The 20521-nt window shown below is 36.0% G+C and overlaps 2 protein-coding genes and 1 pseudogene across 4 annotated transcripts; 2 read left to right on the top strand and 1 right to left on the bottom strand.

The window, feature by feature from the left end:
* Nucleotides 1-984: 984 nt before the first annotated feature.
* Nucleotides 985-5884, top strand: LOC110737176 (linoleate 13S-lipoxygenase 2-1, chloroplastic-like). The gene is made up of 8 exons (XM_021917550.1): nucleotides 985-1248; nucleotides 1660-1924; nucleotides 2396-2719; nucleotides 3449-3534; nucleotides 3873-3986; nucleotides 4086-4390; nucleotides 4576-4842; nucleotides 4957-5884. Exons 1-8 carry the CDS (start codon nucleotides 985-987, stop codon nucleotides 5717-5719), a joined length of 2388 nt encoding a protein of 795 aa, XP_021773242.1. The 3' UTR covers nucleotides 5720-5884.
* A 1577-nt stretch (nucleotides 5885-7461) lies between these two features.
* Nucleotides 7462-14299, top strand: LOC110736158 (histidinol dehydrogenase, chloroplastic-like). 3 transcript variants are annotated; one of them, XM_021916307.1, is made up of 15 exons: nucleotides 7462-7576; nucleotides 7923-8069; nucleotides 9472-9593; nucleotides 9849-9901; nucleotides 10017-10089; nucleotides 10260-10361; nucleotides 10453-10554; nucleotides 10649-10720; nucleotides 10814-10876; nucleotides 11005-11046; nucleotides 11194-11253; nucleotides 11344-11454; nucleotides 12260-12430; nucleotides 12604-12694; nucleotides 13584-14299. In XM_021916307.1, exons 2-15 carry the CDS (start codon nucleotides 7943-7945, stop codon nucleotides 13865-13867), a joined length of 1473 nt encoding a protein of 490 aa, XP_021771999.1. In that variant the 5' UTR covers nucleotides 7462-7576; nucleotides 7923-7942; the 3' UTR covers nucleotides 13868-14299. The 3 variants fall into 3 exon arrangements, with proteins under 3 accessions (XP_021771999.1, XP_021772000.1, XP_021772001.1); XM_021916308.1 differs by having other exon boundaries at nucleotides 7466-7576; nucleotides 7934-8069; XM_021916309.1 differs by having other exon boundaries at nucleotides 7468-7576; nucleotides 7978-8069.
* Nucleotides 14300-15003: 704 nt separating this feature from the next.
* LOC110737175 lies at nucleotides 15004-20246 on the bottom strand (annotated as a pseudogene).
* Nucleotides 20247-20521: the final 275 nt, after the last annotated feature.

Below are 20521 nucleotides of genomic sequence, written 5' to 3'. Positions count from 1 at the left end.
TCTCGAGCTTTTGGTTACTAGTTAAGAAAATTGTCGAAAGACATCCGCACAAAAATTATTTCGAGTGTGAAACAATCATCACTTGCTAGGTTTGTTTTATGTAGAAAAGTCTTGTTAAGCTTTTAGTGGCTACACTGAGATCGATCACTCCCCATTATCTATTTATAGGCATTTCAATTGACGTGCCAATGGATATATGGGTTTGGTTATTCTCGTGGGTCGTATTGCTTATTGTGTCAATTCTTACAATATTGAGAATGATGATCATTTTGGGATTACTCAAAAGGATGCCCAAATGGGTCACCCAAATTTATAACTTTGTGCTATCAATTTTTGGATGTGATATACACTCCAAAAATGCTAATAAAATCAAATTAGCTAAGTCACAGGTATGTGACAAGGATCATTTTAAGGCCACCATCTGGGTACAGTTACCATCTGTACTTGAATACGTAACCCACATTCCAAGCATAGCAGCTGATACTTGTGCTGATTTGTTTCATGAAGCCGTCTTCACCTTACAGCTTATTAGCACGGAGTATATTCCACGTAAGTACTCCCTGCGCCCCCTTTTGTTTGCATTTGCTTCATTGGAAGAGCGAGTTTTACTTGTTTTAATTTATGCATGGTTGAAAGAATTTGATGAGAATGAAAGGTAGCGGGGTTAATAAAGTAGTCATGAGATTAAAACTTGCTTGTCATCTCTATAATCAAAAGTAGCATGAAGCAAATTAAGCTGCTTCTGCGTTTTATTTTAGGGACACGTTAAAGATGATTTTTAACACTTTTAACATGCATATTATACTTTGACACTCTTTGGTAGTGATTTATGTTCAATTAAAAATATAGGCATAAGATTGTCTAATCTGTTTTTCCCTTGGTGATTAATTTGAATTGAAGATACAACCAACGAGAACATAACAACTAAAGCGAAAGCCTATCATTCAACGGCTAGGGACGATAGGTGTAGGCCTCAAAAAGTGAATGGGCAGTTGGCAAAATATTGTGGCTTATATAGACCTTGAGGCAGGGTTCGGAGAGGTGGGTGCAGTGCTTGTTGAAAATGAACACCTCACTGAGATGCACGTCATTGACGTTGTCCTTGAACGCTTCACGGAACTCTCACATACAAAAGACGACGTCGACCCAATTGTAATTAGTTGTAATTCATGGGTCCAATCCTCCGATCCTGAATGGCTGTGTAGAGAAGGCCTTGCCCCTGAACAAAGGGTCTTCTTTGCTAAAAAGGTACGTACTTTATAAACTTTCATTACTAGCTCGTACATGCAATCATACACTCGATTATATGTAGATTTATTACATGTAATCAGCTAAAACGACAACCTAATGTGCTTTTCTTATGTAACAATGTGTTTTTTTCAAAATATGTTCTAATTTCAAAATGAGCGCTGATCTTGTTGAGTGAATTCCCAATCGATTACAACTATTAAATACTGCCTTGTATATGTATTTTAGCTAGGCAGAGGAATAAATGTGTGTTGTTAATGTATTTTTATTAATTTAAGTGTGTTTTTACTGAGAAGATCATACCTTTTTTTTTTTTTTTTTTGAAAACACCGAATGCGATAGAGTACTTAACATGTAACTAGTTTGATGTAATATTGAACTTTTGCATTGAATTTATTATTTATGTTGTAGTCGTACTTGCCAATGGACACCCCAGTTGGTTTGAGGAGGCTACGGACATTTGAACTTGAAATCTTGCGAGGGGATACAAGACGTAGGGAGGAACGCAAGCCATATGACAGAATCTATGACTATGACATTTACAACGACCTTGATGACCTTGCTGGCGTTATTGGTGATGACCCCGAGAGAAACCCAAACTATCGACCTCCTTTAGGTGGTCCTAAACATCCTTATCCAAGACGTTGTAAAACAGGATTTTTTATTAACAGAAAAGGTATGTACTCCCATCACTTATATTGCACGTAGAATATATATTAAAACTGATTTAATTTCATCGATTCCACGTGAATATATTATTTTGCTCAACATACTTAATCAAAAAAGGTGGTCAAAAGAAGCAAAAAAAATTGTAAATAGAGCAAATTACTAACTATTGTAACGAAAAGAGAATGGATGAAGTCTACCGATTAAAACTATATTAATGGCAGTATGTAGTTATTATCGAACCTTTTACCTGAAAATGATCAATGAATATTAATAACTTTAGTCGAAGTTTTTTGGTAACGCATTAATTAGAAACAAATTATATCATGAAATATGTCGTTAGATAGGTATTTACATAAAGTTTCATAATATAAGAGCTTTTATATTGTTTTATTAATATGTGTGCTAAAGTCAATTATTCAAGGATGGAGGGAGTTTTTTCTAATTTCTAAAAGCTAATTTAACATACCTCATTGTGCAGGCGGCTTTTTAGAACGCGTATTTAGAGATGCTGTATATGTACCTAGAGACGAAGCATTTTCAGAACTGAAATCGGAAGAATTCGGATTTAGGCTATTGTTTACGACGCTGCATAAAGTAATACCACCATTGGTGACCAAGTTCAACGATCCCAATAAGAGATTTCCATTCATGACGGCTATAAATATGCTCTTCAACGAAGGAGTCAAGTGTTCTGAAATCGTTAAACACGGTTTTTGGCGAGATTTGCTTGCTAGATTCATCAGAAGAACCTCTGATGCTGCAGAAAATGTTTTCCGCTTTAACCTTCCCCAGACATTTGAACGTAAGAACAATACTACGTAATTACTAACCATATCCGAAAATAACTACCGCATTTGACTTTTCAAAGTCAAAATTTAGAAGCTTTGCTCCTATTTTATAAAGTATAATAGGCCGGTCTATAATAATGTCTAAGGAAAAATATTATCATATATATACTCCCTCCGTTAATTTTTATTTGTAACTTTGGGGGGTTTTGCAGTTCACGAGGCAAAATTTAAGGGGCAAACATTAGTGAGAGTAAACCACTAGTAAAATTATTAAATCAGAAGTTTTAATGAAGGGTAAATTTGTAATTTTCAGGGTTTTTGTGTACTAAAAATAGAAATAAAATAGAAAGTTGCACATAATGGTTAGCGGACTAAAATGACAAAAGTTGCAAATAAAAATTAACGGAGGGAGTATATATAGTCATCATATAGAGCAATTTTGTTAATTGTTATCTACTCCGCAACTTTGGAATTTTTTAAATCTCACAATTCACAAATAATACTCTAAAAGTTGCACATAACAATTAACTGAGGTAGTAAAATTCACTAGATAAACTTGTACTCCAAAATCATAAGAAATCAAATTGACTAATATTATGAGACGGGCAGATTAGGGAGTGATACAAATATATTATGTGTTTTGTACTCGTATTAATTATGGAATATTTTTACAAGAGTTAAGTTATAGATATGCTAACCACGGAGTAATTAACAAGCTAAGGTTTGTTTTGGTTGACTTGTAGGCGATGGATTTTCATGGTTTAAGGATGAGGAGTTTGCTCGTCAAACTGTTGCTGGCATCAATCCTTTAAGAATCAAGCTTGTCACGGTATGATATGCAAATTTAATCTAGATGCTTACTCCTTTTGTTCCTAAACTCCTAAAGTATATAATCACATCTCTATTTTAGATTATTTCAATATAATAATCAACTAGTCATTGAATTAAGTCAACCTTTTTGCTAAGTTTTGGTAGTGGGTTATTTGATGTCTGTAAAATTACTAGCATTTAAATAAAACACGACTTATTGTATTACTCCGTATGATTTATTGTTGTTAAGGTGTAATGTAATAGATTACCATTTAATTTGAAACAAGAAAAATAATAGTAAACCTGCTAATTAGATGTGTACTAATGTTGCAGCGTGACCTGCTGGATAGTATCCAGGAACCAGAACTTGAGAAATCAGATTTGACAGACAAACAACTTCGGAAATCACATTTGACAGACAAACTGCTGGACGATGAGTTGAAACGACGACATAACATAACTTTAAAAGAGGTTTTACCATATGATCAATTGCGATTATTAATTAAAATGATGTACTAGTATATCAATCTCATGATTTTCTAAACTGGACAATTAAATTTATGAATGCAGGCACTGGACAGGAAGAGATTATTCATTATTGATTACCACGATGTATTTATGAAATACGCGGCAAGGGTCTCAGAGATTTCAGGGAGATTTTTATATGGATCACGAACTTTGTTCATCAACGACGAGGGAAATACACTAAAACCTGTTGCCATTGAGTTATCTCGGCCTGCAATTAAGGATTTTCCTGAACCGTATCGGAAAGTGTTTATGCCAAGAAACGAAGCCACTAAAGGATGGCTTTGGAAGCTTGCCAAGGCTCATGTCCTTGCTCATGACTCTAGCTACCACCAACTTATCAGCCACTGGTATTTTATTTTCTTATACTTATATTAGCTTGTTCTCATCTATATATATATATATATATATATATATATATATATTTTTAGTCTATTTCCCCTGTAATTTATTTAATTACAAGAGATGATCGGATAACAAGCTATGGAAACTATTTTAACAACATTTTTGTTGCGGTTCAATGGTTAATATTCAGGCTTAGAGCACATTGCTGCATGGAACCTTACATAATCGCAGCGAATCGACAGTTGAGTGCAATGCACCCAATATATAGGTTGTTGCATCCTCATTTCCGGTACACTATGGAGATCAACGCCCTTGCTAGACTAGCTTTGATTAATGTAGGCGGTGTCATTGAGAGCACTTTCTCACCTGAGAAATACAGCTTAGAGATGAGCTCTTATATCTATGATAAGGAGTGGCGGTTTGATCGTGAAGCCTTACCAGATGACCTGCTACATAGGTAATTTAAACTCTTGATTTAGCATTATTGAATTATTTGGAGCTAGCTTAGCCTTGTATAATTGTTGCTTATCTTAACTAATACATATACGTATCTATGTGTTGAAAATAATAGGGGAATGGCTGTTGAAGATTCATCAGCTGAATCTGGAGTGAGGCTCGTAATTGAGGACTATCCATACGCGATGGATGGCTTAGACCTATGGTGTTGTATTAAGAAGTGGGTAACACAGTATGTGAACCACTACTACAAAGATCCGGGGCTAGTTGTAACTGATGAAGAGCTTCAAGGTTGGTGGAAGGAGGTAAAAACAAAAGGGCATCCGGACAAGAAGGAAGGGTGGATAAATCTAAGTAATCCAGAAGATCTAATCAAAATTGTGTCAACCATAATATGGGTTGCTTCGGGGCACCATGCAGCTGTCAACTTTGGGCAATATGCCTACGCAGGTTACTTCCCAAACAGGCCTACTATTACTAGGACAAAGATGCCTTCAGAATATATTTATACAGATCCAGACAATTGGGACAAGTTTATTGCAAGTCCTGTGACTACGCTCCTCGAATGCTTCCCATCGATGCAACAGGCAGCTAAAGTTATGGCACTTTTGGATGTACTTTCAAGTCATTCAAGCAAAGAGGAATATATAGGCCAAAATATAGAGCCATCTTGGAAGGCAGAAGAAGCGATAAGAATTGCTTTTAGCGAATTTCACGCTGGTTTAGATAAACTCGACCATGATATTACATACAGGAATGGGAAAGATAAAAATCTAAAGCATAGGTATGGAGCTGGTGTTTTACCTTATGATTTGTTGAGGCCTAAATCCGATGTTGGGGTCACTGGTAAGGGAGTTCCAAACAGCATCTCCATCTGAGTTCAATTTGATTCGTATTTTATTTTTGTTAATTGCTTTTGTTAGGATCCACACGGCTTTACCATAGCTTAGAAAGCGTGGAGTTTACGTGTAGGGCTTGTTGTTGTTGCTGTTGTTTTAAGTCTTTGCAATGGGAATATTGTTCCGCATTGTGTTAATCAATCAGCCTTGCATAATGCTTCATAAGAGAGCAAATAAACAGAGAGCTACTTACGCAAACTCGTGCAGATGACATTCCCCTCCTTACCCTAAGGTGAACTAATTAGCAATTAGCCCTATAATGCGAAAAAACACTTCATAGCTCACTTCTACTGTATATGACCATTCGATAAAAACCGTTTCGTAGCTCACTTCTATGTATGATTTCGTTTACTGTACTGTAGTTAGCATATTAAAAAAGAGTCGATCTGGGTAAATACACGTGTTGTATGAGCATCATACAATTTTGTACTATTTAGAGAGTGACAAGGGTGAGTGATAGGGCTATACACAGTTTGGTTTGGACCGTAACCAAACCGCATTTTAGAGGTTTGGTTTGGTTTGGTTTACGGTTTGTAAGGTTTCGATTTTTTTGTAACTACGGTTTACGGTTTGGTTTTTCAAAAATTATAAACCAAACCAAACCGTAAACCAGCAAACCATATTTTAATATTTATATAATTTTTAAATAAATTAATATAATTATTATTAATAAAAAAAACAATCAAAATATGAAAAATCAAAATACAACCGGGTATATGAGTCTACGACTATACGGTCAGTAGGTAAATAAAAATATGTTGTTGTTGGATGAGTGCTTGGACATGTAGTAATACTGCTAGCCCATGATGTTATTAATCTTGTCATGTTTATAGATTATAATAATGACTATATTGTATTATGAATTTATGATTATAAACGGATTGTTATTGTATTATGTGTAAACACTTGAATTATTATTACTCGTATTATTGTAAATTTGTAATATAGTTTAATCCCGTTGGCCTAATTATTTAAACTTTATTATAAGTTAATTATGTATTATTTAACAATTTTGATGAAAAAATGGCGTCTCATCATATACCGCAAACCAAACCGAGAGGGGAGAGGAGAATCGATCCGTAAATCTTTTAGAAGAGAGAGGAGAGCTCTAACCACTTGAGTTATCCCTCACTCATAATACAAAATGTATTTTAATAACATTTGTTTGGGTCCAATTTAGTCCAATTGGGACTAGTCATTAAATGATACAATTAAAAGCCCAAGGGTCAAGGTTCAACTCTCCAATTGTGCTAAAGTCAAAGATCAGTCCTCAAGGCAAGTCCATTGGGCTAAGGCCCAACTTCTCCATATATGCAAAGGTATAAAAGCCATCAATATTACATTTGTACATTCATTCAAACAAAGCCTCAAGCAATTAATTCTCTTGCATATCATTCTCTTTCTACACACTGTACTGACTTTAGCATCGGAGGGGCCTTCCTCGGCAACACCCCCGAGGCTAGTTTACGTGTGATTACTGTGCAGGAAACCTTCGGCCCAACATCACTTGGACCGAATCCAGTCTTCTCCACTTCATCGGATCTTCGACAAGGTCCCATTGTTTTCACCCGAAACAACATTATTATATTACACTATCTAATGTACTATTTTTTTCACTTGATGACATCTTAACTGTCATAGTATGTATTACTGATATCGCACGGGTCCGTGGGTATGTATTAGTTGATTATTTCATATCGCATGGGTATGTATTATTATTTTTTTTTTATCTTTACTTTTGGACATTTTATAATAGCCACGACGAACTCTCTCTCCTTTGACAAAGCTTTCTAACTAGACTCACTGGACACCTGACCCTCTCTCTCTAGCAATTTGGTAAAATCATCCTCTCTTTTTTCTATCCCCTTAATTGTAGATTAATTTAGGCTGTTTTTTTTCGTTTGTAATTCGATTCATTTACTGTCATTTAATTTACGATTGTTTCTCCCCTATAATTGATTTGTTTTAATTCTTGAAATTCAATTCATGTAATTGGTTAAATTTGATTTGTTATTTTGTTTCTTGATATTGTGTTCTTCGTTATTTCTGTTGTTAAATTAAGTATTATTGCTATATATTTGTGAATTGGAAGCTTTGTTTATTAATTGGATAGTTGCGCATCAATAAATTTTGTATTTTTATGTTCTGCACACAAACTGTTTGATAAATTGCCTCAATTAAGACTTGTTGAAGGAGTTGGTGATGGAGACTAAACTTGTATGCTTACATCGAACCAGTTTGCTATTCAACCCTTTTGAAGCTCGTTCCTTTCGATTGCCTTCTCCCTGCTCGTTGAAACCTAGTTTCCGGCCTCGAATTTGGTCATCAGGTATATTGTACTCTTACTTATTAACTCAATTAATCTCATGCTTTAATTTTTTTGTACTCCATTTCTTGCGTCTTTAGGATGTAAAGTTGTCAATATTACTACATTAGTGTTGTATGAACAATCTTTATTCATATCATGTTGAGTTGTAGAAGTTGATGATGTTTCAATAGTTAGTTCCCTGCCCCTGGAGCTAGAGCTGTTTATTTTTTGTTAGTGTAGTTTGCTATAAATTACGAAGTAGTTCTGTAACTTCTACTTCGTATTGTTATTTTTGTGACAAGCAAGTGAATTGATGCATAGTATAAGCAAGTGAAATTAAAATAAGTTTTTAATGAATTTTGTTAAGGCTTTCTGATACGAGGAATATTACACGGATATTTGACCATACAACATAGGTACAGGCCCATGGAGACTTTACTTTGAGATGAAAAAATGCTAATTTTTCCAATATGGCCAAAGTTTGACACTTGGATACAGAGAAGTAGAAAAACTTGTATATTAATGTGATAGGTTTACATTATATATGTTTGCAGGAATCATATGCTAACTGCTAAGTGAAAGTTCTAGAGCTAATAATAAGATATAATTAGTCTAGGAGACAAGGCTAGAGTGCTCGATAACAAATAAAGCATAACAAAGGCTATCACTTTACAATGGAATGTCAAGATTGTCAAAGTAATAAAGTTGTCAAACATTATCCTGTACAGTTTACATTGGACAGATTGACATATGCCAAGATATTGGTACCCGAGTGGCCGAGTACAATACAAGTTTATGTAAATTAATTCTCTCTTCCTGCATAGTGACTCTTAGTTTTGTGTTGATCAAAGGGTGCTTACATAAGCTACCCAATCCTCTTGTCACCCTATTTAAAGCTCTTAACTAATCTTACTACACTCGATAGACCATTTGATGCCAAATAATACTCGTACTTACTAAATTGGAAATTGGAATGTTTGAAAGAACTTGTCACTTTCTTCTAATAGTAATTATTTATGACTATTTTTCACGACCCTACTAAAACTGAGTTCAGAGATTGTAGAGTGTTGGTATGACCCAATTATTATACACAGTAATTTAGTAAAATTGTCATATCCTATGATGGGTTGAGACAAGGTAGCAACTATTTCTGAATGGAGGGACTAGTAAACACAATTTTGTATCAGTATCATGTAATGCTCTGGTGCAAACTGAAACTTTTTTTGTTGACGACATGCTCATTTTTCTGTAATCTGGTGATTAACTTTGTTTGTTTTAGGTGTAATATTGTTGTTAAGAACTTTGTGCTGTTACCTTAGTATTACTCACTTGTTGGGAAATTTGTGTCCTTGAGTTTTTTTTGTTTTTTTTTCTTTTCTCTTATAGTGCATGCTTCAATTGTGTGCTGCTTTTACATTCATAGGTTCAATGAGCAACGGGGTAAACTGTGCCTTGAAGTCTTACAAATTATCTGAACTTTCTTTGTCTGAGGTTGATAATCTGAAATCTCGTCCCCGCATCGATTTTTCATCTATATTTAGTGTGGTGAGTTATCTTATTCCCCTTTACTTTTCCTTTCCATTAACACGCTCTCAAATTCTTAATAGGATATATTTCAATGGATCCCACCATATTTAGTAGCCACCTTTGTTCTCTCCATTGGATGATGAGTGTATTTTTGGGTGTTTGAGTGTGTGTGTGTTGTTTGGGTGGGGGGGGGGGGGGGTGGATCTCTCTTTCATCTTTGAAAATACAGCAGTCAGTTTTGAAGGAGTCTTTTTAATTCTAGATTGTTTTTAGGTCCAACCCATTGTTGATGATGTCCGCACTCGGGGTGATGATGCAGTGAAGGAGTACGTTTTCTCTGCTTTTGGTGACCATATACATCCTGTTTTTCTCCCATTTTTCTTTTCAATACACGTCCAAACTTGCAGTATGAACTTACTTGGTGTAATGATCCCCTAACAGATATACCGTCAAATTTGACAAAGTCAAACTGGATAAGGTGGTTGAAGATGTTGCAGACTTACCAGAGCCTGAGGTATTCATAAGATACTTCTCAAGGACTATTTTAAATTTTTGATTAGAAAATCTAGTTTTGGTTATTGAAAAACCAGTTCTCCTATATAATCTACAATAGACCTACTAGATTATGTAGCTCTTTGTTATTGAAAAACCAGTTTCTTTTTCTTAACATCTTCAATATTGCAGCTTGATCCTCATATAAAAAAGGCCTTCGATGTTGCTTATGACAATATCTATGCATTTCATGCTGCTCAAAAGTCGGAGGAGAGAAATGTTGAGAACATGAAGGTAAGTTTCATAGAGACATTGGTTGATTCCATTATCTTACACTTTTTTTTTATTATCATCTTATAATGGGATTTGATTTTTTCAAAGTCAGGGAGTTAGATGCAAACGTGTAGCGAGAAGCATTGGTTCAGTGGGACTTTATGTTCCAGGAGGGACTGCTGTATTGCCATCCACAGCTCTTATGCTTTCAATTGTGAGTTGCAACTTTTATTATCTTAGTCCTCTAAATTTTAAGAAGTTTCAAAATTTTGAATAATGTTGACGTCATTATCTGCTTGTTATTCTAGCCTGCCAAAATTGCTGGCTGCAAAACTGTAGTTCTTGCCACACCTCCAAGCCAGGATGGCAGCATATGCAAGGTATCTTTTATTTCCCATCATTCCAACAGTGGTAAAATGATAATGGGAGTTTCCTGATGACTAATACTCTTTTTTTTTCTTCTTCTTCTTTAGGAAGTCCTCTACTGTGCCAAGAAAGCTGGTGTCACTCATATCCTTAAAGCTGGAGGAGCTCAGGTCTGAGAGTCTGTACTATTTAAAAATACAATTTTTGTATTTTGAGGAATTTTCTACCTCTTGAATTCAGCTTGAATCATTACTGTATCTGTTGGAGTTCATATCCATCCTCTTTTTCTATTGAGCAGGCCATTTCTGCTATGGCCTGGGGAACATCTTCTTGCCCTAAGGTACTAAGACTATAAATATATATTTGAGGTTGTTTTACTGTTTCAGATATTTTTTTATATATATACAAGTGTGCTCGATGGTTTTGCTATTTAATTGGAAATTCTTTGCCCAACATCCATTTCTACTAATTTTCTTCTAATCTATAGGTTGAGAAGGTCTTTGGACCAGGAAATCAATATGTAACTGCTGCAAAGATGATCCTGCAGGTAGCACTTTATTGTAGTTTCTTAGCTAAAGTTCTATGGTTATAAATAATGTAAACATCTCTTCTGATTGACTTCCTCACTATCAATCAGAATAGTGAAGCTATGATCTCGATTGACATGCCTGCTGGCCCTTCAGAAGTTCTGGTGATTGCTGACAAGTATGCTAACCCTGTTCATGTTGCAGCAGACTTGCTTTCTCAGGTATGTCTCTGTACCGTGTTTTTTTTGAAGCAAACCATGTTGATATCTGCTTTGTCATACAACTTCCTTGATAAACATATACTCCCTCCATCCCTTATTGATAGCCCCTTTTGGCCAAATTTTAGTCCCAAATTGTTCACCCCATTTGCTTTTTCCAACAACCATTAATATTAATGTTTTACCAAAATTCCCTCCAATTTGCAACAATATTTGTGCAAATTTAACTTTCCCATGTAAATTTTGCTTTTTCATGTACTTTTATTACTTTCTCTCTCTACTTTTTTGCATACCCAATGTAAATTTACCTTTCCAATGTACTTTTACTACTTATTTATGTTTATTAATTCCCGTGAAAATTGCCCGTAAGGGACTATCATTAAGGGACGGAGGGAGTAATAGATTTTTGAAGGGAAGAGTAGGCAGCATATAAGATGCCCCCTACTTGGAATAAAGCAGTGAGCTGAATTCCGGGCCACAATTTATATGCATTCAGGAAGAGCTTGAGCCCTTACATACCATGGAGAAGAGACTATCCACATTGCAATTAGAGTAATGTATGTTTTGCAAAAGTCCTCATCCCAATCACTGTTTGAGAAACTTTTTGAACAGGCTACTTCCATGCCCAACTTTTTAGTAGAAAAGGGGAGTGGGATGCTATTTGTGTCTTTCATGTGTGCCTTAAGGCATTGTTGCTTAGAATGTTTATCTAATTAAATGTGTTAAATTGTTTTGTATGCGTAAAACGGAACACTTATTTTTGTCTGCTTGTAAGTGATGTATTATTCAAATATTTCGTGTTTTTCAGGCTGAACATGGACCAGATAGTCAGGTTGTTCTCGTAGTAGCTGGTGATGGTGTGAATCTAAGTGCTATTGAGGATGAAATTAGCAAGCAATGCCAAAATCTTCCTAGAGGGGATTTTGCAGCAAAAGCATTATCTCATAGTTTTATCGTGTTTGCTCGTGATATGGTTGAGGTTTGTGATTTTGTCTCTTTCAATTGCTGCTTAACATGCATGCTGCAGTATCTACTTTACATTTCCAAGTTTAATTGTTTAATGAGCTTTCCATCTCCTACAAAGTGATCCTTTGTTATTCTATTTTTTAAAATACACTGTCCATTTATGTGTTTATTACTTTTCACATGCAGGCAGTCTCTTTCTCAAACTTGTACGCACCTGAGCATCTGATTATCAATGTACAAGATGCTGAGAAATGGGAGAGCTTCATTGAGAATGCAGGTATATGTTTGGATCTTTAAGTCATCATACTTTGGCAAGCTTTTCTGTATTGTTCATTCTTTATCTATGAGGTGCTTAAATCAATCCATCTCCCTTCCCTGCTGGCAATATGCTTGAATTGGGGAATAAGTATGAGTTTATAGGTGGGTATTGCTATTAGTAGTTGATTACATAGCTGTTAAGGGGTGAATTGGGGAATGAATAATGAGTTTGTAGGTGGGGCTGTGTAGAGGAGGAGGTATGTGTAATGGGTTGTGAATTGTAGTGGCTAATGACTTAGTGAGAGAAACCCAATCAGCTCGAATGCAGTGTCACTTGTATTGATCATTTATATTCTGCAAAATATAATCAAACTTCTCTTCTTCCCTGATTTCTGTGATTATTTCCTCGCTCCCTTATTCAATCATATGAACAGTGAATTTTAGCATAAAGCTCCCAACCTCTGCAAGAAATACACTCTATTTTCTTATCTACTGCTCCCTCCATCCTTTAGTTTTGTTTGTATTTTAGATGATTGTCTCACAATAATGTTATCTACTTGTGCAAAGATTATGAAAAATGAAAAAAAAAAGGAAAGTACATAGGGCTTGATTTTCAAAAGGCCGAGAAGAAAAAATTGCTTTGGAATTAGAAAAAAATGTTAATTGTGGCCTTGTGGGACATTCCAAAATGGAAGATGTTTACTGAGGGACGTAGAGAGTATATATCTTTTATTAAAGAATAAGACATTAGATAATGCATTTGCCAATATTACTGCTGTTGTAGTTTTCCATAATTTTTATACGGCATATGCTAATGTATTCAAACAAGTAGCTTTGAATTCTAAAAATTGAGTAAATTTCTTGCAGGATTTTGCTGCTAATTTCCTCTGTACTGATAATATTTGCAGGATCTGTATTTATGGGCCAATGGACACCCGAAAGTGTTGGAGACTATGCTAGTGGAACAAATCATGTCCTTCCTACATATGGTTATGCAAGAATGTATGGTGGTGTGTCACTCGATTCTTTCCAGAAGTATATAACAGTTCAATCTCTGACAGAGGAAGGCCTGAGAAATCTAGGCCCATATGTGGCAGCCATGGCTGACGTTGAGGGACTGGAAGCTCACAAGCGAGCTGTGACCTTAAGGCTTCAGGATATTGAGGCAAGGCAAGGGTCAAACTTGAGATAATGCAAACGAGCCGTGACCTTAAGTATGTGATTTATCTGTGCTATTTTGAAGATAAAGCCGGTGTAAGTGCCTCAGCCTCACATTGAGGATGTGTTATGGAGTTGATTTTGTATTTTTGTTACTACTAGTAGTCTAGTACCCTGTACTCTGAAATAATGAAATTGTAACAGAGTACTGTTGTAATATTTTTTTCATCTTTAATCATTTTTCATCTTCCTATTTGGGATTTTTGGGAATATCAGAAAATGACCAATTTCTGTACACGAGATTTTAGCAGAGGTCTCAAAAACAAGTTTCACAAACTTTTTAAATTCTTGTTGCTTCATTTTGCCATTAATATCTGTAATTTTGTTTAAGATTAATGTAACATGTGAGCTTTCATGCTTATACTATTATACATAATAAATATAGAATGAATAAGAATTCTTTTGATACCCTTAGCAAGTTAGCAGTGTACGTATATCATAATCTACCTGCAATTCTGCATCAACTCCAATATCATCAATTTGTTGCTCATGAGTTTGCCAATCGCGATATATACTTTGAGTGCTACACTTTGCAGATATCATCCCATTGAACTCCATTATATCTTGCAGAGTTCAATGTTGAGGCGCAATATATACACCCTTTGGAGAGCATAGCATTGAGTACTGTGTTTGACAATAGATTGGCATGAGAGCTAAAATCGCTAGAATGAAGCCTCTCTCTTCAAGGGTAACTTATGCGCACATACAAATTAGGTTCCAACCCTCAGCGTACTGATCATGATAGGTCAGATTGGTAAATTCATCCCTCTTCTTAAGGGTATTGTACTCAGGTATTGGCGTTGATGCATCATATGCTTCCCATGCTGAAGACGAGGTGGCTTACTATTTTAAGGTGAATGATGGAGTTCGGCATGTATAAGGTCTGTGGGTAATGGGGTGTCAATGCTCCTGTTATGCATAGCTTCGTCCCTCAAAATAATCGCAGTATTGTCATCCCTGGCAATCCTGGAGCCCTACCGAACCTTGATGTCTTGATGAGGATGATTATAATGGCTCAGTCTATTAGAGTTGCCTTTGGTTCACTTTGGTAATTTGGTTTAGGTACAGGGGTTGTTACTTTAAATTTTTGTACTTAATATATCTAACGAAGCAGCAATTATTCCACATTATTTTATCAACAATTTATTAAAAACCAAAAGACAAAAAAGGAAGAAAAAGAAAATTTCTTAGGTTCATGAACTTGTGAATATTTATTCTTGTAATTGCATGCTGTTGGAATTCAGATTATCAGGCAAAAGTACAATCAGTAGCTAACGGTAAAAGTTAGATACAAATAACCAATTCATAAGTTAAAAATACACCAGGAAAATTATAGATAACTATATAACAGAATCAGATGATCTCATTTCTGCAAAAAATTTTTGAACCACAAAGCAGAGCTTTTAGGGTACCTCTTCAACCCGTTCTGAAAATCGACATAATGGAACCCGTATCTGATTGTATAACCAAAATTCCATTCAAAATTGTCCAGCAGTGACCAAGCAAAGTATCCCCTTACATCAACACCATTTCTGCCATAAACAACATCAAATAGTTAACCATCATTCCTCCTGTCTGAGATTTAGGAACAAATTTTACAAACATTCTGTATCTTCGTACTAGTTGATTAAGGGTACATTAAGAAGCCAAGTGATAAACCATTACTAATTCATATGTGGAAGTTGAAAAATAATTTTGACAATTAATTCCGGACAAAAATATAGCATAAAGCTGGATATTAGAAGAGCTCTTACTGAATTGCTTTTTTTAAGTAATGCAGATGATGGTGGTGGTAGTCTATCCGTATCGTGTCAGCTAGGGCTTCTTGAAGTGATAGTGAGGAATTATTCTGCTCACCAATTCCTGCAAAAGAATCAAGTACACATGAAAGATAATTTCCTTACAGACAGTAGTAGTAGATCAGTAGTATCTGTAATACTAGTACCATTTTCGGTGATATATATCACTTGTGCTTTGTACTTGTTTTTCATGTAAAGCAGAAGATCCTGAAGCCCTCTTGGATAACTGTAAAACCCATTCGTAGCACCCTGAAACAGGACTTGTTAATGCAATAAAAGGAAATATAGTATGCCTAGAAGTTATAACTTGATAGTTCTAGTTCAATTCTTACCTTTGGACCAATGGGAACTCCATGACGTTCATCTGCAATAAAATTTTTGATAAACCTCAGCTCACGCGATGCAGTACATGAAAGCAAATTTCGACTGTAAGTAAATATGGATAGGTGGATTCGGAAGCATAACATAGTAATAACTAGATAGAAAATACCTTATAACAATAACACCACAACAGCAATGTTACCATATCTTGGGAAAATTGGAAAGAATTTAATCACGTTGCAAGTGCTGAGAATTGCTTACTTGAATAGGTACCATGCCAGTCTGAAAGGTAGCTGAATCTCGTTCTTGAGCCATTGAGAGACGCTGGAGGAGCATTCGCTACATATGAAGCAGTGTAATAATTCAGTCCTAGAAAATCAAAAGACCCTTTTATCATCTTTGACTGCTCTTTGGTGAATTTTGGCAATCGATCCTTGACTAAAGAACTCATGCTGTGTGGATAATTTCCTGTAGTAAGAGGTTCCATGAACCTAGTAACAGCAGCAGAAGCACAAGTATCAATCAATAGTTATAATACTAATTGAGCTACTTGACGTATAAACTATGACTTGAGAAATGACCTTAGGAAGTTAGGAGGGTTCTACCATACCAGAGTTTATGCCAAGGCAGAAACAGAATAAAGGATTATGGTAAACTGTCAAAGAAATTACTTACCACCCAAGTGTAATGTCGAGTGCTCGTTGAGTAGCATCGCGGTCTTGTATAGAACTTGATAATGGTACATACCAATTTGTTGCTAAGACAATGCCAATCTTTCCCTTTTGAGATGCCTGCACTAATTTAGCAGCTTGTCAAATATCATGTCACATTTACAAGAATCACAAATTGCTAAATACAGTAAGTTACCCCTGCATTTATGTCCTCATTTTTCTCGAATTTGTTGTTGCATAGTAAAAACTATAAGAAAAAATTGATGACAAATTATCCTAGCTAGCAATTAAAGGTGGTGATTAACCTGATATTTTTGCTTGTACAACTTGGCAGCTGCTGCATGAGCAAGAAGTAGGGTGTGAGCCACAATGTAAGGCTCAGTTCCAGAATCACCGGCAGAGCAATTGAGATTCTTCCATTTAGAACATCGACCGGGTGGTCCATATCCTACTGCATAGCCAGTTAAGTCATAATACAGTGGTTCATTCAGTGTAGTCCAATGCTTAACCCTGTCGCCGAATTTTCTGTAGCATAGCTCTGCATAGTCTCTAAAATCATTTCTGTAAACAACAAAATGATTATTTGTCACTTCCTAAAATCAATACATTCCAACTTAGTAGAATTCCTCCTAAGGTTGTTATAAAAGTCTATCAGACAGTTGAAAGGGCTTATTGATTATTGACAATACATATGAACATTTGCATTATGGTGGAATAATACAGAGTAATAAGTTAATATAGCTCAATAAATTTTCAATGCTTCCTTTTTCGTAAAGAATAGGTCATTAACATTATTCAAGAGAAGTGTTTGGCCAAAAATAGTCTTACAATAGTTACAAGGATAAAGCTATGTACATCTAACTCCCCTAGTACCCCGAATGTGTGAGAGCCACACAAATTTATAATTAAGTACTTGATTTTCTTTTAATTATTTCTAGCTTGATATCACTCAATTAAAATCCAAAGAAAATGGTGTTCAGTTGCTTACATTATATTTCTACTTAAGAAGCCTCCATAATAATCTTCTAAAGCTTGAGGAAGATCACTGTGAAATAGGGTCACAAAGGGCTTTATACCTGCATTTCGATCAATCAATGTCAAGTAGGTTATAATTTGTTCTATACTACTACACGTGATTTTGTCATAAGCTCCCCAACTAATACCATCCTAGGAAACATATTCAATGTTTATAATCTTATATGCAACTTAAACTTATGGTGTGATATCCGTACCATTGTTGAGTAGCTCATTGATGAGATTGTTGTACTATCTGATTCCTTTCTGATTGACTCCTCCACTTAGCTTTCCTTCTGGAAGAAAACAATGTTTATATGAGTTGTGACTCATCTAGGAAGTTAAAAGTTTGACCTTTTGTGAAATTAAAGCATCACATATTCACATTATGACTTTCCATTAGGTGGTTTGTGGACTTGTGGGCCGAAATCCTAGTCCACATGTCCATCCTGATTCTGGACCAGCATGATTGCCTCATGGGCCAATCATGATTCTTCACCCATCAACCCGACCCACTGGCTTAGATGCCAGTAGATGACATGTGTGATTCACACGCTAACCACATGTTGGTACATGTTATACACGTATCAAATCAAAACAACCCTTAGTAACTATTAATGCAAACTCCCATTGATAATTTATTTGAATATCATTGAAAAACAAATTAATTAAACATGTACTAAATTGAAAGATACCAAAGAAACTATACTTGTTTTGGGGAATCAAAATGACAAAATGGCTCTTACTTGGCAATAACCTGGACCACGAGATTGAAAACCTATAAGCATCTAATCCCGTTTCTTTTATGAGCTTCACATCTTCCTGCAATATAATTTAAAATTACTAGATTATGAAGAATATCAATCAATCATACCAAAGTACTAAGCTAGTTAATTTGATATATACTCTAGACTATTCTCGAATTACAAATAAACAAACTTACTTTGTATCGATGGTAAGAATCTGTAGCAACATCGCCATTGCTACCATCCACGATTTTACCTATAAGCCAACATCATAACAAGCAAAGTAACACAAATCAACTCAGTATGAAAATAGTCATTAGTCATTACTATTCGAGGATTAATGACTAAATTTATTTTTCAGACATCCTAAAATAGTACTCGTGATCATTATTTCAAACAAATATAGCGTAAATACGAGGGAGAGAAAGAGAAACAGAGAGCGACCTGGATATTTATGAACATAGGTATCCCATATGCTAGGACCTTTACCATCCTCCTTCACTGCACCTTCATACTGAAATGCAACAACTATATCAATCTAATCCAACTCGACGCGAAAACAAGATGGAAACACAGCAAGCTAAGAATTAAACATTCGTCGATTTCCTTATTACCTGGTAAGCTGAAGAAGCAACACCGAAAATGAAATTTTGAGGAAAGGAAGTACGGTTGAGCAAACTAGTGTGGTAGTTTCTCAGAGCAACAGATTGTCTAATGTTAAACACTAAATTTAGCCCCAAGATTATACTAAGTGTTTCGGGTGAAAACAATGGGACCTTGTCGAAGGTCCGATGAAGTGGAGAAGACTGGATTCGGTCCAAGTGATGTTGGGCCGAAGGTTTCCTGCACAGTAAACACACGTAAACTAGCCTCGGGGGTGTTGCCGAGGAAGGCCCCTCCGATGCTAAAGTCAGTACAGTGTGTAGAAAGAGAACACTATGCAAGAGAATTAATTGCTTGAGGCTTTGCTTGAATGAATGTACAAATGTAATATTGATGGCTTTTATACCTTTGCATATATGGAGAAGTTGGGCCTTAGCCCAATTGGCTTGCCTTGAGGACTGATCTTTGACTTTAGCACAATTGGAGAGATGAACCTTGACCTTGGGCTTTTAATTGGATCATTTAATGCCTAGGCCCAATTGGGCTAAATTGGACCCAAACAACTTGCCCCCCAGACCCGATTTGGAAGGATGACGGGTCGGGTTTGATTTAATCAGAAAAGGAGGGAAGTGAATGATTTAATTAATCCAAAAATTTGAATTTAAACCGTAATTAAACCGTAATTAATGAGATAACAACAGTTAAGGCGGATAATTGTGGAAGTTGGACGGATAATGGGCAGTTTAATCGCAAGGTCGTGTGTTTAACGGTTACTTAGTGGGGTATTTAAGAGAAATTGAAACGCGGACTCCCCGTATTCCCATTTATGGAGATATAATTAGAGGCGCGTCATCTCTCCTCACTTATTCACCAACACAAACCCAGAATTCTCGAGAGAACCCAAGAACCCGCATCAAAACTTCGCAAATTCCCCGAGCATTAAGCTTAGAAACTGAGACTCGCCACTACCAATTCGTAAATCGGCAACTTTCGCTTCAGATTAAGGTAAATTCCTTTGATTTTAGTTTATTTTTCTTCGAATTTGAACTCCTTCCCCTTTTTTTCGACTTTTTTCTTCGAAATTATCAATGGCGAGAGGAGTTAGGGGTAGAGCCCGTGCTCCAAGAAGAGAAAGGCCAATTCCCGATCCCAGGAACAGGATTGGGACCTGGAATGGACAAAGAGCAGAGTCTGCCCATGCTGAAGGGATTAGGGCGACTCCAATTTCTTCGGCTCCTCCTCAGAGAACGGAGGGGCTGAGCGCTTCTGGGCGGGACGATGAAGTTCCCGCTGTCCTTTGGGATTTCCTTCCCGGGTTTTCAGAGTGGGAGGATGTCGAAGTAGCTTCGGCCATGATAAAGAACTGCCCCTACTCATGGTGGGTGGAGAATGCCGAACAGTATCGGTTTGCCGAACAAATTGAGTTGCATTACGGCATCCTTGAAGCTGATGGGTATTGGTGCCGAATGCCCGT

The sequence above is a fragment of the Chenopodium quinoa genome, unplaced genomic scaffold, assembly GCF_001683475.1.
Source record: "Chenopodium quinoa cultivar QQ74 unplaced genomic scaffold, ASM168347v1, whole genome shotgun sequence".
In the NCBI taxonomy this organism is placed as follows: Eukaryota; Viridiplantae; Streptophyta; class Magnoliopsida; order Caryophyllales; family Amaranthaceae; genus Chenopodium; species Chenopodium quinoa.
Note: the sequence above shows the minus strand (reverse complement) of the source record. Positions and strands in the feature narration are given on the sequence as shown.